The 17,019-nt window shown below is 42.1% G+C and overlaps 1 protein-coding gene across 2 annotated transcripts in view; it reads right to left on the bottom strand.

The window, feature by feature from the left end:
- usp40 (ubiquitin specific peptidase 40) overlaps nucleotides 1-17,019 on the bottom strand; it is a 217,116-nt gene that overhangs the window by 11,011 nt on the left and 189,086 nt on the right. For both annotated transcript variants that reach the window (XM_069934087.1, XM_069934088.1), the window contains 3 exons: nucleotides 7,823-7,941; nucleotides 5,772-5,837; nucleotides 4,580-4,790 (listed from right to left, as the gene is read on the bottom strand). In XM_069934087.1, the coding sequence (XP_069790188.1) occupies nucleotides 4,580-4,790; nucleotides 5,772-5,837; nucleotides 7,823-7,941 (396 nt within the window). The remainder of the gene's footprint in view (nucleotides 1-4,579; nucleotides 4,791-5,771; nucleotides 5,838-7,822; nucleotides 7,942-17,019) is intronic.

Below are 17,019 nucleotides of genomic sequence, written 5' to 3'. Positions count from 1 at the left end.
AAATAAAATGCCATTGAAATTAGGGGGATTGAAAATCAATGAATTGCAGCATCTTGATAATCTGCATTCCAAAATTTTAAAAAAGGAAAGAGTGGATGCATTATCTGTCATCTTCCACAATTTTATGGATAAGAGAAGGTGCTAAATGTAGTTGAGTTCAAATGCAGCTCCACAAAAAAGGAGGGAGAAAACAGGGAACTATAGTTCCATTAGTCCATCTGTTGAGAGAAAGCTCGAGTGTGATAATAGGACACAGTAAAAAAAAAGGGACTAAACTACCACATATACTGTAAAAGTCGAATTTCCTAGACTATTTTTAACATTAAACTTATGGAGTCAACTATTACATGGATACTACTTTTGAGGGGCTGAAATTCATACTAATGCATTTCAGCTGAATCAGCCTAGTGGCTATCCATAGATGTGTCTGCATATATGAATGATCGGCAGACCAAACATTGTGTTAATGTACCATAATTTTACGTTAATGAAATACCCATTCATAGGTTCGTTATTTATAGTGAAGTATAGTAAATGCATATCGGCTAGCTTACCTTATTTAAGGAATGATGGTTTGATAAACCCTGACACACTAGTAAGGTAATATAATGTTAATGAATTTCAGTCCAACTGCATTCCTATCTGTGACCATTTACATCTGCAACCAGCAAGCAGACGAAGTTAAGGCTTTTGACAATCCTTTATCCAGATATGTAAGATCTGGAAAGCTCCAAAATCTGGCAAGTGGAGAGAGAGACCGGCAGCACGAGTCTGGCGGGCAGGGAGATGGCAGCGGGATTGGAAAGGGGTGTGGATGGATATGGCAGCACAATTCAGGTGGGCTTAACTCTGGCTTTCCGAAATCTGGGAAAATCTGAAATTCAGAACACACTGTCCCCCAAGGGTTCCTGATAAAGGATTGTAGTTAGTTTTAAGTACCCTTTCAGGGATATTGTGAAGAAAATTCCAAATTTTTTTGAGAAAATGGGGGAGTCAACTTTTACACAAGTATATACGGTAAGTCAATATGGATTTTTGAAAGGGAAACTGTATCTGCAAATCTACCTCAATTTTCTCCAAGGACATAACTGATAAAAGGGAGAACCCATGAATATGATGCCTTTTCAGAAGTCTCAAATAAGAAGTTAGTGTGCAAAGTTAAAGCATATGGGATGAGTGTAATATAGCAGCAAGCAATGAAAATTAAAGTTGACAGACATGGAAAAGGGAGTTTTTATTCTGTGGAACTTTCTTCACTTGGCATGTGAGTGTTGCGAGGTACCACAAAGCTTAGTGCTTGTGACCCAAATATATGCAATGTACATCAATGATTTGGATGAGAGAATAGGAATTGTGAGGAGGACACAAAGGTGGTGATCTAGGCAGGATGAGTGGTTGGGTAAATACATGACAGGTGTAGTACGGGTGGCGCGGTTACCATAGCAGTTAGCCGTTACAGCGCCAGCAATTGGGACCGCAGTTCGAATCATGAGCTGTCTGTAAGGAATTTGTACGTTTTCCCTGTGTCTGCATGGGTTTTCCCCGGGGTTTCCGATTTCCTTCAACCGTTGGAAACGTACCATGGATTGTAGGTTAATTGGGTGTAATTAAGCCGAAATGGCCTGTTATCATGCTGTATGTCCAAATTTTTAAAAGGTAACTATAAAATTATACCATCTGTCAGCTAGATATGCACCTTGTGAGACAAGGACATTGGGATTCTGCAATGGCATCTCAATATGGTTATAATAGATTGAGTAAAAATCTGGCAAAGATTTATGAAAATTTCTCAACCATACTTAAATTCCTTAGGAGCATAGTGTGGATGACTGTGCATCGCCACCCTACCTTCCCTGTCTATCCCTCAATTGGTGGCGGGGAGGGGGGAATCCATTCCATCCCAATCAGGAATAGTCAAGAGAAGAAAACAGCCTGAGCACTGGTCGCTGTTCCATGACACACCCATAAACCCTTGATATATGTTTCATCCTTTGTTGTGAGTGTTTTGAATGTTATTTGTAATTGTAGTTAGTTAAGAGGTAAGTGTTAAATATTGAGGGTGGGGGGAGGGAAAGAGCTTGAACTCTGCAGAAAACCTTGTAGAGAATGGATGATTGTAAATTGTAGTCAATTTGCTGATACTGTTAACATTGACACTGATAATATTAACAACTGAGTTTACGTTTGGAAAAATCCAATAAAATATTCAAAAAAAATCTGGCAAAGAGAATTTCATGCAGGAAAACCAAATTGGATTGAGTTTTTTTTAAGAAGTCACTGAGAGGGATAGTGGGATCAGGGAATTGGACGTCATCCATCTGGATATTGACATGGTTGTGTACATGGTAGGCTGGTCCAGAAGGAAAGATTCATGGCATGCTCGCCAACTTCTTCAGAACTTGTTTGGTGGAATGAGTCAAGAAGGTGGTAGTGGAGGTTTGTTTTTCTAAATGACCAATGGTGTGCCACAGGGGTCAGTGCTGCCTCTTGTCATTTTCTATTAACAATCTGGATGACAATATAATTAAATTGGTTCGTAAATTTGCAGACAACAGCAAAATTGGTGACACAGTGGACATCTGTGGAGAGTGAGGAAGTTTGTCTGAATTTACAACAGGATCAAAATCAATTGGGGAAGTGGATCTAGGAATGACAAATGGAATTTAACTCAGATAAGTGTGAGGTGATGCAACCAGGGAAGAACTTACACAGTAAATGACAAGGCCCTGGAAAATTAACACAGGAGTTGAGGTATTACAATTCTACAAAATCTTGGTGAGATCATGTTATGGAGGTACTGTAATGGAGAGGCAGCGTCCACCACCAAGTGGCGCTGCTGAGCTCCTGTTCGGAGGACACACTGCCTGCCAATCAAGGTCAAGGACTCACCCCAAGCCATCAAGATGACCCTTACAATTGGCCCATGTAAATCACCTCAGTTCACCCCTGCTGACCCCCTGTACTTGGCTTTGAGCCATTGGCCACAGCAACCAACAGGGCCCACACTGACCCTTACGATTGGCCTCCCAGCTTTGCCCTCGGAACTATAAAGGAGCATGTGCCCCTTCGTTCTGCCTCTTTCAACTCTTCGTGGCATGTAAGTATCACCTCCTGTACTGGGTTGGGGTGAGTCTCGAGGCTAGGTAGCAGAGCCGTATCCATACCAGTCAAGGGGTGGGGGCACGTAATATTATCTTGATTTGATTGTTGAGTGTGTATGCTTTTATAACTTCCCCAGTTTCTGTCAGTTTCCCCCTCATTATCCGAAAGTGTATATTTGCCTCCCCCTGCGTATTGTGTATTTGTAGAAGTTCTCTTTACATATCGAGCCTATTGTCCAATTTCCATCCCTGCAATAAATTTGTGCTTTGTACCTGTACTTTTGTCTGGTTCTTAACCTGTGGGCCCCACACGAACCTGAACAACAGGTATCAATACACAGCACTGGAAAAGGCTACAGAAGATTGTAAACTCATCCAGCACCATGATGGCTTAACGATATCTTTCAGAGGCTGTCTCAAGAAAACAGCCTTTATCCTCAAGGATCCTCACCTCCCATGCATGCCATGCCCTCTTCTCACTGCTACCATAAGGGAGGAGGTAGACAAGCCTAAAGACCCACACATAGCAATACAAAAAAGATTCTTCCCCTTCGCCATCAGATTTCTGAACGGACAATGGATATTATCTGACTTTTTCTCTTCTTTGAACTAATTATTTTTTAAATCTTGTATTTATGGAATTGTAATTTATTGCAATTTTGCATCTGTAAAGTTCAATCCTGCTGCTGCAAAACAACAAATTTTGTGACCACATGTTCATAACAATAATCTTGATGTTGATTCAGTGGAAAATTTTGATGAAATTTCACAGGGTGCTGGCGAGACTGCACCTGAAAAATTGCGTACAGTTTTGGTCTCTTTATTTAGGAATGGATAAGCTTGCATTGTAGATTCACTTGGTTGACCCTTGGGTTGAAGTAGTAGTATGCATAGAGGTTGGGCAGTTCAGAATAGAATCTTTGAAATTTTTAAGAATGAAAGGTTATCTTCCTGAGATGCATATTCTGCGTGACAATGACAGGATGCAAATCAGAGTCATACAGCATGGAACTGGCCTTTTTCCCCAACTCATCCTTGCTGACCCAGTTGGCATCCATAAATCTGTTCAAATGTCTTTTGAAGGTCAAAATTCTGCTTGCTTCTACAGTTTCCTCTGGCAACTCATTCCAGTTACAGTTCATTCTCTGAGTGAAAAATTGATATCTTTTCTAAAACTGCACACAGTATTCCAAGTATGGTCTCACCTATGTGTTGTGTAGCTGAATCACGAAGACCCAAATGTTATACTCTGTACCCCACTCTATGAAGGCCAGCATGCTAATGTCTTTTTCACCACCTTGTCCATGTTGCCATTTTCAGGGAAGTGTGCACCTTCACCTCTAGTTTGCTGAGAGCAGATTTCTTCTAATTGGGACATCGAGAACTAGGGAACGTAGATCACCAATTTCAGATAGAAATGAGGAAGAACATTTTCACGACTCTGGCAGCTACGCCATATCAGAAATGTTGGTGCTTACCCAGGTGGTAATTGGCATCCATTCAAACCGATCTGTGAACTGTTTGGCAATTTCGATCTGTTCGGGCAGCAACAAGTAGTGCTGTGAAATTCTCTGTCTTAGGGCCCGAGCTGTGAATTCTCTGGACACGTCCCAAACAATCTCCTCTGCTGGATAATAGGCTCTTTCACCAGGCACTGCCATGCGCAGATGCAGCAACAATTCAGTGGATCTAAACAGAAGATCATTGTGTCTATTTACAAAAAGCCATAATTTATATCTCCCACTGTTAATACAACACAAGACAGGCCAAGAATTTTTTTAGATCTTTCACTGTTGGGAAAGAACCATTGCTAGCAGGTTGACATTTACTGGCCATCCATAGATGCTCTAAAGATGGTGGCGACAGTGAACAATCTTCTTGTTTTGCAGTTAATGTGATGAAATGCTGGATGCACTGTAAGTTCCAAGGCTTTGAAAATAACTAAGAAGGAGGTATGGTGAAATATGCCCTATTGCTAACTAGAATTGAATAAAACATTCTAAAGGGAGGATTTGATTCAAATCTCCTGGTTCGTACACTGTTTTCTGGTTAAAAAATATTGGTAAAAACATGTGGAAAACACGATATAAAAGCTACCATTGTTGAGGATTATGGCCTTTCCCTTATCTGAATAGGCTACTCCTATTACATTATTCAGAACCAACTAATATATATTGGTGCACAATATCTCCAGCTGTCCAAATTACAATTTGTGCCACACATGGAGCAACCCAAAGCAGAAAAGCCCCAGCCAACTAAAATCTTAATTATACCCATTACTCACATGATATGAATTATTTAAAAGCATCAGATTTGGAAATGAAACTTTTTAATGGAGTGGCCATATTTATAAATGTGGTTAAATCTGGTTAAATTTTAAATGAAATTATCTGTAGGGTGCTATTTTTAATAAAAGGAATGTATTACATTTTGTGCATTACCAACCTTTAGGAAATGTATCTAAGCTGTGCATAATGGATAGCAACCCATTAACCTTGCTCTAGGAAACCAGTAAAAAGCAAAAGCACACAGAAACATACTCATCGATTGAATGTTTGTTATGTAGACAAGATATCACAGAATCTAGTTGAGATGTCTCTACAGTGATATTCCAAATAAACCAGCAGCTTTTCACAGAAGGCTGGGGAAGCAAACCTGATGTGTACTTACACCAGATGTTCTTCGGTCTGAAGCAGCTGAATCCCAATTTCTGCAGAACGACCTAGTTTGAATTTGCTGTGCAGACAAAAAGAATTGACACAAGGTGAAAGCTGCTTAGTCTTCTCAATTAAGATAAAAAATAACAATATGTGGATTTATATACCACAGAATACAGGATTTAGGAGTACAGTGTTGTAATGGAAGAGCTGAAACAAAAAAGTATAAATGTGTTTTAAGTAGCAAAGCAAAGCAGTTCTAGAAGCATCTTAGGAACTGAAATGGCTTCCAGTGGTGCAGCTGAGAATTTCTGAAATTAGGCCTACGGGTCTGACATACAAAATCAGCATCGTCCAGATAAACAATGTACAATTACATATTGAAACAAAAAGGTCTTTTGTTGTATTTACCTAATATTCTTAACAGTAATAGAATCATTGAGCACAGAAACAGACCAATTCACTATGCCCTTGCCAATCAAGTATCTACTCCCATCATCTTGGTCTATCACCTTGAATGTGCTGGAAATGTGAGTGCCTGACCAGAGGCTTCTTAAATATCGTGAATACTTGCCCCATCAGTTTCTGAAAATATCTACGCCCTCTATTTTAAGATAGCTCTGCAATGGGGTTTCCTGCTACCTATACAGCTCAAAATTTTGCATATACATGATCTCCTTCCTAAGGAAGATCAGGAGTTTTGTGGCAGATCAATGTGGAGTGTAGGACTAGACAGATGCCTCACTGTAAATGATGCAGCTAGTCAGACCTCCAGGGCAATTCTGGTTTTGATCTCTCCTTCTTCGTCCACCCATCCTTCTATGTAGCTTAAAGCAATTAGACCTGAAACTTTTCCCAGTTTTAAATTTAAAATTTAAACATCCAGCACAGTAACAGGCCCTTTCAGCCCACAAACCTATGCCATCCAAACACACCCAACTGATCTACACCCCCGCTACGTTTTTGAATGGGGGATGAAACAGGAACACCCACAGGAACTACCCATAGACACAGGGAGAACAGACAGCGCGTGATTCGAACTCTGGTCCCAGACACTGGTAAGGTAATAGTGTTTTGCTAATTGCTACGCTCACCATGCACCGAGTTTTGATGGAAGGTCACCATTTTTCACTCTCTACCTGAGTATTTCCAGTATTTTAAGCTTTTATTACAGCTTACATTATTAAAAGAGTGCAATTTACAAATAAGCAGCCTCTCCAGCCTTCCAGATAATGGATGTATATATAGATCTGGCAAATAGTGTAAAATGGATGCCAAATAATTTGTCTGCTTTCAAAACATAAAAATGTTGAAGGAAATCACAGTTTCTCTTGCAACATCCAAAAGAGGTAAAGCTATAAAGGCCTGAGTCTTTCCTCAAGGAATGTGAAAAAAGACAGGCATCTGAATTAAAGCTTAGGGAAAGAAAGTGGGGGGGGGGGGGGGGGGGGGTGAAGGGAGGGGAAGCAAAGACCAACAGACAAAAAGTGTTAATTGGATATGATGAGGAAATTGGCTTTGGCTCTGTGAAAGGCCACATGGGGAACAGAGAGAGCACTAGAGGAAAGGAGATGGGGAAAGAAGATCAGGTTGGGCGGGGGGGAGGTGTTGCTAATGGAAGCTGGACAAGTTGATACCATTTGGTTGGAAGATGTCCAGACAATAGATGAGTTCGCGGGTGGCACCAGACTGGCAGGGCACAAGACATCAGCAATAAAATTGGGCAGGGAATTGAAATGGGTGGCCACTGGGAGATCTACGCTATTGTGTCAGACAGAGCCTAGGAGCTCAATGAAGCCATCTCCCAGTCTTTAAGTGCTCAATGAAGCCATCTCCCAGTCTGTGTCCAGTCTCCAGTGTAGAGACCATAATCCAACCATCAGCTAGCATGCATCATGGCTGGTGTTTCCCAGAAGGGCTTTCAACCAGTGTTTGCCCAAGAATTCAGAGTTAACTGGCCTATGATATCTATGCCAACCAGCAGGCACCCTTCCCTGTTGACCCCATCACCCAACCCTTGGTCCACAGGCTTCCATGTTGAGGTAATTCAAGTTTTAGAAGTACCTGAGCTGCTGCTGCTGGTTGCGCAGGATCTTAAGAGGAGTTTTATTCTCAAGAAGCCAGACCCTGAGGAACTTCACTGAAGGAACAGAGAGACCTTGCAGCAGAGGCAAAGTCAAAACCTGCAAAAGCAAATCAGTACAGTTAAAAAATGTACCTGTAACTGGAGAACTGCAATTCATTCTATTCTCTCAGAAAAATCCACATCATGTATCTGTATCCATAAACATGCAGCACAAGTATTTCTATTCATTCCTTCACTTGTGCAACATCAACAAGAAGTTGTATCTTGAAAAAGCAACGTTTATCCTCAAGGATCCCCATCATCCAAGGCAAGACCTCTTAACACTGCTACCATCGGGAAAAAGGTAAAGGAGCCTGAAGACGAGCACTCAGCGGCACAAGAACAGCTATTTTTCCTCTTACATCAGATTCCTAAATGAACAATGAACCACAGACAATGCCTTACTTCGTCTTTTTCTTTTTTTTTTGCATTATTTTTATTTATTTTGTGAGGTGATTTATATAAATGTTTGCACTATTGATGCTGTTGTAAAACAAGGAATTTCGTGACAGGTTCATGACAATAAATTCTGATTTGAACTTTACACGCTGCCTACTTTTGTGGTGTAAGGAGACTCCTTCAAATTGTGCCAAAAACATTATTTTAATGGGAACATCCCCATTCCAACAATAGCCTCAGTTTTTCTGCATGCAAGATGTTCAACAGCAGTTGTGATTAGCTTCAGAAAATGTGGTTTAAGAACACACAAGATTCGACCTCAATGTGTAATCTCCATCTCGATTCACCACAAATGAATTTCTCGAACCCCTAATTTAGAAGAGTGCTGGTGATGAGCATTAGAAAAAGCACAATGGTACGGACAAGGAGGATTCTGGTTTAAATTAGGGCTTTCCCTGACACTGGGAATTATAAAGGACCCTCTCTCACTTAAATGGGAAAGATATATGTAGAAAATCAGTGGAATATAAGCCTTGGAATACTGGGACATTTTAGCTGAATGGTGAACTTTTAACGATCAGGGTCGTGGAAATTAGGGATAGAAGATGCTTGCTTAAATTAAGACACTTTCAAATTTGCATCAAGCTTAGAAAGCCAGTGATGCAGGAACTAACTGAGGGAGTGCATTAACATTGGTTTTAGGTTGTCCTGTCATATCATTTCAGAGAAATAGAGCTGACTGCTAAATCTCAGGGAAAATGCCAGTGGTAAAGCAGTATAGAAAGTCAAAGACAACTCCACGTGTAGTCCTGTAGATAGGAAAAGCTGAAGGCTGTCATGGTCTTTTAATGTTTTCATAGATTGCTTCATTATCTGACAAGTTTCCGAATGTAATGAAGTACATCAATCACCAAAAAATATCCCAATTTTTCTGAGATGGAAAGACAGTCATTGACAAACCAGTTGTAGATGGGGCCAAGAAACCTCCCTTGAGGATCTCCTGCAGCAATGCTCAAGGACTTGCAATGACTGTTCTTCACACAAACCATATTCCTATGTGCAGTGGAGAGTCTCCCTTTCTTCCTATTTCCCTTGACTTCATTTTTCTAGAGCTCCCTAATGCCACAACTGCTCAAATGCTACAACAATAACAAAGGATGTCACGTTCATGATATTTCTGGAATTCATCTCATCTATCAATGCGTGTGATTGAATGGGAGGATTGGATCTGAAATTCAGATTGCCGATGGTTTGAACTGAAATATGTGTGGATCTGAAGTTCAGGTTGCCGATGGTTTGAACTGAAATATGTGTGGCTGCAGGAACACTGGAAGCAAATCCACAGACACTCAGTATCTCTAAAAGGACTCATTTTTGCTTCTCTTTCTCCTATTGTTAGGGACACCGGGCAATGCTCATCACTACTCTTTGTTTGCCTTACAGTACACAAAAGTTGAAGTATATCATACATATTACATTTTTAATCTATTTTTATTTGACAATAAAAGGAATCTTTGAAAAGGAACCTTTTAAAGAAAATCATTTATGGCAAGATCAAATTTTATTTCATGCCCTAAATTATAAAGGAAAGATGGTGGTGAGTTTGGGGCTTAAAACCACTGCAATCTAGGTGACAAAACAACAAGAACATCCAGGATTCTAACTTTGTCATGATGACAAAATGAATTTTAGTTTGGGATTAAATGCTATCACTGGTGACAGCCTTCTCTCTTGGCCTTTCTTGATCTTAGGAAGTCATTTATTTGAGAGGTAGCTCACTGACAAAAGACAAAGGAGGAAAAACCCAACACCCAACCCCAACCAACCAATTTTCCCTTGCAATCGCTGCAACCGTGCCTGCCTGTCCCGCATTGGACTTGTCAGCAGACATGGACATACCCCTTAAATTCCTCTTAAATGTTAAAGTTGAGCCCACATTCACCACTTCAGATGGAAGCTCATTCCACACCCCTACCACTCTCTATGTGAAGAAGTTCCCACTCATGTTCCCCTTAAACCTTTCCCCTTTCACTCTTAAACCATGTCCTCTAGTTTGTATCTCACCTACCCTCAGTGGAAAAAAACCTATCTATATTTATTCTATGTCCCTCTTCATTTTAAATCTCCCCTCATTCTTCTATGCTCCAGGGAATAAAGTCCTCACCTGTTTAACTTTTCCCTGTAACTCAGTTCCTGAAGTCCAGGCAATACCCTAGAACAGGGGTGTCAAACTCAAATTCACGGAGGGCCAAAATTAAAAACTTGGACTAAGTCGAGGGCCGAACTAAATATTTATTGAAAATTTTCAACAACATCTGCATGTTTTCTCTTCTTTCAACATATGTAATGTTAAACTTTTTCTTATTAAAATAAATGTTTAATAATAGTTTTGGATAAACTCTTTCATTGTCATTGGCCCATTTCCTTTAGCGTCTGAAACCATGCACATGATGAGTCAATGAGGGATGATTAAAGCAGTGGTCTTCAAACTTTTTCTTTCCACCCACAGACCACCTTAAGCAATCCCTTACTAATCACAGACACCAATGGCACAGGGACGCGAGTGGAAAGAAAAAGGTTGAGAACTGTTGTATTGTGGTAACTCCACATCTGATTAGGTTAATTGTTAGGCAAGTGGTCAGAGAAGGACCCCCCCCCCCCCTCCACCCCAAGAAAGGCTTAAATCACAGGAACAAAATAAGCTTCCGTCTTACTACTCCTAATCTTACACACAGTCCTGATGTGGAATGTGGGGTCGCAGCTCCACGTTCACCCAAGTTCAGGTGCTGTCTGTGTGGAGTTTGTACGCTCTCTCCTTGTCTTGGACCAAAAGGTCGAACACCTGACGAAGGCACCCGAACCCCCTGTTGAAACGCCGGCGTCCGGGGCGGTGGAGGAATTGGCTGAGAAGAGAGCGTTGCTCCCACCCGCTCCCATGGTTGGAGAGGGATTAAACTGCGATCACACGGCGCCGGGCTCGTCTCCAACAAAAGGAGCGGGAGGCAGGGTCCGCCGCACACGGAGCGAGGGGGAAGGCATCGCCAACGAGACGTTCGGTCTGGCGTCGCCGCTGAAGCGCAGACCCAGCGAGGATGGTCCCCAACTCCAGCCGCGTCTGTGTGTCCAGGAGCCGGGCGGGCTGAGTGCGGCGCTCCGATCCACGGGATTCGGGACTCTGAGATCCCTCCACACCTCCGGCGTCTTCATTTTCACTTTCAGTGTGCATGCGCTATTCTGGCACGGCGGCCAGCAGGCCAACTCTATTATATATTTAATATGATCTTGCGGGCCAAATATAATTATATCGCGGGCCAAATTTGGCCCGCGGGCCAAAGTTTGACATGTGTGCCCTAGAAAATCTCTGCACTCTTTCTATCTTATTGATATCTTTCCTGTAGTTAGGTGACCAACAACTGCACACAATACTCCAAATTTGGCCTCACCAATATCTTATACAACTTTAGCATAACATCCCAACTCCTATATGAAGGCCAATTTGTAAAAAGCTCTCTTTATAACACTTTCCACCTGTGATGCCACTTTCAGGGAATTATGTATTTACATTCCCAGATCCCTCTGTTCTACTGCACTCAACGTCCTATCATTGACTAGTGGAGTTCCTCAGGGATCGGTCCTGGGTCCACTATTGTTTGTTATATATATTAACGATCTGGAAGTAGGGGTGGAGAATTGGATAAGCAAGTTTGCGGATGATACAAAGATTGGTGGTGTTGTGGACAGTGAGGAAGATTACCGTAGGTTAAAAGGTGATTTAGGAAGGGTGGAGGTGTGGGCTGAGAAATGGCTAATGGAATTTAATACAGATAAGTGTGAGGTGTTACATTTTGGAAAGGCAAATCTAAATAGGTCATATGCATTAAATGGTAGGCTATTGAGATGTGCAGAGCAACAAAGGGATTTAGGAGTTCTGGTAAATAGTACCCTCAGGGCTGATACTCAGGTAGATGGTGTGGTGAAGAAGGCATTTGGAATGTTGGCCTTCATAAATCGGAGTATTGAATTCAAGAGTAGGGAGGTTATGATGAAATTGTACAAGGCATTGGTGAGGCCAAATTTGGAGTACTGTGTACAGTTTTGGTCACTAAATTATAGGAAAGATATAAACAAAATAGAGAGAGTGCAGAGAAGGTTCACGAGAATGTTGACAGGATTTCAAGGTTTGAGTTACAGGGAAAGGTTGTGCAGACTGGGGCTTTTTTCTCTGGAGCGTAGAAGATTGATAGGGGACTTGATAGAGGTGTTTAAGATTTTAAAAAGGACAGACAGAGTAAACGTGGATAGGCTTTTTCAATTAAGAGTGGGGGAGATTCAAACTAGAGGGCATGGTTTAAGATTGAAGGGGGAAAATTATAAGGGGAACATGAGGGGAAATTTCTTTACGCAAAGGGTGGTGGGGATGTGGAATGAGCTTCCGACAGACATGGTCGAGGCGGGATCTTTGGTTACATTTAAGGAAAGACTAGATAGTTACATGGATAGGAGAGGACTGGAGGGGTATGGACCAGGAGTTGGTCAGTGGAGGGTGGGGATTTGTTACGGCATGGAGGGGTATGGACCAGGAGTTGGTCAGTGGAGGGTGGGGATTTGTTACGGCATGGATTAGTAGGGCCGAACTGGCCTGTTCTGTGTTGTAAGTGGTTATATGGTTATTTACCATGTCCTTTCTTGGTTTGTCCTTCTAAAATACAACACTTCACATTTGTCTGCTTTAAATTCCATCTGCCATTTTTCATCCTATTTTTCCAGCTGATCCAGATCCCTCAGCAAGCTTTGAAAACCTTCTTAGCTGGCCACAACACCACCAATCTTAGTGTTATCTGCAAACTTACTGATCCAATTTACCATATGATCATACAGATCATTGATATAGATTACAAACAACACTGATCCCTGAGGTACACCACAAGATATAGGCCTCCAGTCTGAGAAGCAATCTTCCATTAATATTCTCTGGTTCTCCCATCCAGCCATTGTCAAATCCAGTTCAGTACTTCACCATGAATACCTAGCGTTTGAACCTTCCTGACTAACCTCCCATGCGGGCCTTACTAAAGTCCACGTAGACAACATCCACATCCTTTCCTTCATCAACTTTCCAGGTAATTGCCTCTAAGATTGGTTAAACATGACCTACCATGCACAAAGCTATGATGACTATCCTTAATCAGTCCATGGCTCTCCAAATATTTGAATACCCGATCTCTTGGAACAACTTCCAATTATTTACCTGCTACTGATGTCAGGCTTATCATTTCCAGAGTTACTTTTGGAGCCTTTTTAAAACAACGGAACAACGTGAGCTACCTTCCAATCCTCTGACACCTCACCCGTGCTTAGGACATTTTAAATATTTTTGCCAGACCCCTTCAATTTCTACACTAGCCTCCCTCAAGGTCTGAAGGAAAATCATGTCAGTCCCTGGGGATTTATCCACCCTTATTTGCTTTAAGACAGCAAGCATTTTCTCTTCTTTAATAGGTTCCATGACTTCATTGCTTGTTTTCCTTACTTCCAGTGAATAATTATGAAAAAAAACATTTAAGACCTCTCCCATCTCTTTTGGCATCATACAAAGCCAACCACTCTTATCTTCAAGGGGACCAATTTTGTCCCTTACTATCCTTTTGCTCTTAACATACCTGTAGAAACCCTTAGGACTTTCCCTCACTGTCTGCAAAAGTAATCTCATATCTTCTTTTAGCCTTCCTGATCTCCTTCTTGAGGTTTGTCTTGCATTTTTTAAACTCTCAAGTACATCATTAGCCAAGAACATACAAATTCTGTTCTCTCAAAATTTATCTTTGAAGGTCCTCCACTTACCTCAAACATCCTTGACCAAAAACAATTTGTCCCAATCCACAGATCCTAGATCCTTTCTCATTTACTCAAAATTAGCCTTTCTCCAATTTAGAATCTCAACCCGAGGCCCAGACCTGTCCTTCTCCATAATTAACTTGAAAGTAATAGCATTATGATCTCTGGACCCAAAATGTTCCCCTACATATTCTTCTGTCACCTGTTCTGCCTCATTCCCTCATAGGAGATCCAGTATTGCACTCTCTCTAGCTGGTAACACTATATATTGATTTAGAAAACTTTTCTGAACACATTTGACAAACTCCAAGCCATCCAGCCTTTTTACAGTATAGGAGTCTCAGTCAATATGTGGAAAGTTAAAATCTTCTACTATTACAACCTTATGTTTCCTGCAGCTGCCTGCTCTCTCTCTATAGATTTGCTCCTCCAATTCTCGCTGACTATTCGGTGGTCTATAATACAAACCCACAAATGTGGTAATACCTTTCCTATTTCTCAGCTCCACCCCATATAGCTTTAGTAGATGAACCATCTGGTCTGTCCTGTCTGAGCACAGCTGTGATATTTTCCTTGAAAAGTAATGCCACTCCTCCCCCTTTCATTGTCCCCGTTCTGTCACATCTAAAACAGAAACCCGGAACATTGAGCTGCCAGTCCTGCCCCTCCTGCAACCAAGTTTCACTAATCCCCATAATGTCATAATTCCACGTGCCAATCCATGCTCTGAGCTCATCTGCCTTTCCTACAATACTCCTTGCATTGAAATAGATGCACCTGAGAACATTTCCATCACATTCAACCTGTTGACTTCTAATGGTGCATTTAATTTTAACATAATCTTTTCCCTCCTCCACTCTGGTTCCCATCCCACTGAATATCTAGTTTAAACCCACCGGAGCAGCACTGGTAAACCTTCCCGCAAGTCTATTAGTCCCCTTCAGTTCAAATGCAAACCATCCTGTCGGAACAGGTCCCACCTTCCCTGGAAGAGTGCCCAATGATCCAGAAACCTGAAGCCCTCCCTCCTACACCATGTCTTCAGTTACTTGATAAGCTGCATTATTCTCCTATTTCTAACCTCACAAGCACGTGGCATGTGTAGCAATCCTGAGATCCACTACCCTGGAGGTCCTGTCCTTCAACCTAGCACCGAACTTCCTGAACTCTCCTTACAGGACATCCTTATCCTTCCTACCCACGACATTGGCCTCTACTTGGACCACAACATCTGGCTGCTCACCCTCCCTTCTGAGAATGGCATAAACTCGATCTGAGATATCTCAGACCCTGGCACCAGGAGACAACATACCATCTGGGATACTCCATCTATTCCACAGAACCTCTTTTCTGTCCTCCTAATTCACCTCTTCTCCCTTCTTTTCTTAGCCACAGGACCAGACTCCATGCCAGAGACCTGATCTCCGTTGTTTGTCCCCAGTAGGTTGATCCCCCCCCCCCACCAAACAGCATCCAAAATAGCACATGTTACTGAGGGGAATGGTCACAGGAGTGCCCTGCTCTTCCTTTTCCCCCTCCTGACTGTCACCCACCTAAACTCCTCCTGCCTCCTAGGTATGATAGTGTTCCTGTAATTCCTGTCTATAACCCCTCTGCCTCCCAAATGATCCAGAGTTCATCCAACTCCGGCTCCAATTCCTTAACTCGACTTGTCAGGAGCTTCAGCTGAATGCACCTCCCAGATGAAGTCATCAGGGATACTGCTGGCTTTCCCGATGACTAGGGCTGGTGCGCTAGGCTGAGCTGAACATTTTGGGGAGGGGGGTGCTGACTGGGGGTGTTGCAATACCTGATGTGTGCCGTACCACTTCCTCCCCGCCACCTTACCAGACTAACCTGCGTGCTTATGGCGCGTTAATCAGACCACGTCTCTCAACAGCACCTCTCTGAGGTCTGTGCCCTAGGCAGATGTCTAGTTGGTCTAATGGTAGCGTTGGCCTTGAAATTTTGCAAGAGGAGCATTCCCCTGCCTTGGCTGCCATTCCCACTGTCTATGACTAGATGAACAAAATATATGATATCTAAAAAACCTGCCTACCTTCTGAATCCTTTTTGTTTTTCAAATAGGGTGACCCGTTCTGACCAACTCTGACTATTCCTCGCCTCTCCAAAGCCTTACCATTCTGACTCAACCCACTTCGACAATAACCGCTCCCTCCTTTGTCTTCAATTATTGAACTCAATTGCCCAATCAACTGTTATCTGCTAAGTCTCTCTTTTTTTAACCCTTTTGTTTTTAACTGTTGAACTCGATTCCCCAATCAACTGCTATCTGCTGAGTCTCTCCTTTTTCAACCTCTTTCTTCAAATGTTACTCCTACTCCTTCATCATTGCAGTGCCATTCCTGGAACTTCTCCCTACTGGCAATGTGGAAGCACAATGGATGCAAAGACTCCAATCCATGCTCCTGTGAGGAGGGAAGTTGATGGATGGATGGCAACAGTTCAGGAAAATTGTCCAACAATTCCTTCTCAAAGGCAATTTGGGATTGGCATTGAATACTGGTATCAACAGCAATCCCTTAACCCAATAATCCAAGAAGTAATTTAAAAAATAATTACAACTGAACAGAACATAATGCTTGTCAAACCCACACAGGAAAATAAATAAAAGAAATTACTATCAATTTGCAATTACTCCGTGGCTAAGATACCTATATGTAGAATCATGGGTCCTTTACCGGCATCACCTACGGCTCCTAGAACGCTTCCACCAGCGTTGTCTCCACTCCATCCTCAACATTCATTGGAGCGACTTCATCTCCAACATCGAAGTTCTCGAGATGGCAGAGGCCGACAGCATCAAATCCACGCTGCTGAAGATCAAACTGCGCTGGGTAGGTCACGTCTCCAGAATGGAGGACCATCGCCTTCCCAAGAT

The sequence above is a fragment of the Narcine bancroftii genome, chromosome 4, assembly GCF_036971445.1.
Source record: "Narcine bancroftii isolate sNarBan1 chromosome 4, sNarBan1.hap1, whole genome shotgun sequence".
NCBI lineage: Eukaryota > Metazoa > Chordata > Chondrichthyes > Torpediniformes > Narcinidae > Narcine > Narcine bancroftii.
This window is presented reverse-complemented; position numbering and strand designations above follow the sequence as displayed.